This window comes from Chaetura pelagica, unplaced genomic scaffold, assembly GCF_000747805.2.
Source record: "Chaetura pelagica isolate M959 unplaced genomic scaffold, ChaPel_1.0 scaffold234, whole genome shotgun sequence".
NCBI classification, from domain to species: Eukaryota; Metazoa; Chordata; class Aves; order Apodiformes; family Apodidae; genus Chaetura; species Chaetura pelagica.
The window spans coordinates 482,561-482,879 of NW_009952967.1; the positions used below are offsets into that span (position 1 = coordinate 482,561).

The window sequence follows — 319 nt, forward strand, 5'->3', positions numbered from 1 at the left end:
GGGGGGGGCCCCCCGGGGGGGGCTGTGGCAGGAGTGGTGCCACCCCTCGGCCACCATCTTCGGCACCTTGGCCTTCTTCCTGGCGATGAAGGTAGCCATGAGCACCCCCCCCCCAAGTTCCCTGTGTCCACCCCATAGGGGTGACCCCCCCTCAGCCTGGGCTCTGCCACCCTGTCCCCCAAGTTCTGGATGCTGATCCTGGCCACCACCCTGCCCCTGCCCGCCGGGTACTTCATGCCCATCTTCATCTACGGTGAGGTGGGGGGACAACCAGACCTTGGGGGGGGGAAACCAGACATGGGGGGGCTTTGAGGGTGAC

At 67.4% G+C, this 319-nt stretch overlaps 1 protein-coding gene across 1 annotated transcript in view; it reads left to right on the forward strand.

The window, feature by feature from the left end:
• LOC104387086 (chloride channel protein ClC-Kb-like) overlaps nt 1-319 on the forward strand; it is a 16,878-nt gene that overhangs the window by 2,764 nt on the left and 13,795 nt on the right. The window contains 2 exon segments of the mRNA XM_009995777.1: nt 20-91; nt 184-253. Of these exon segments, the coding sequence (XP_009994079.1) occupies nt 20-91; nt 184-253 (142 nt within the window).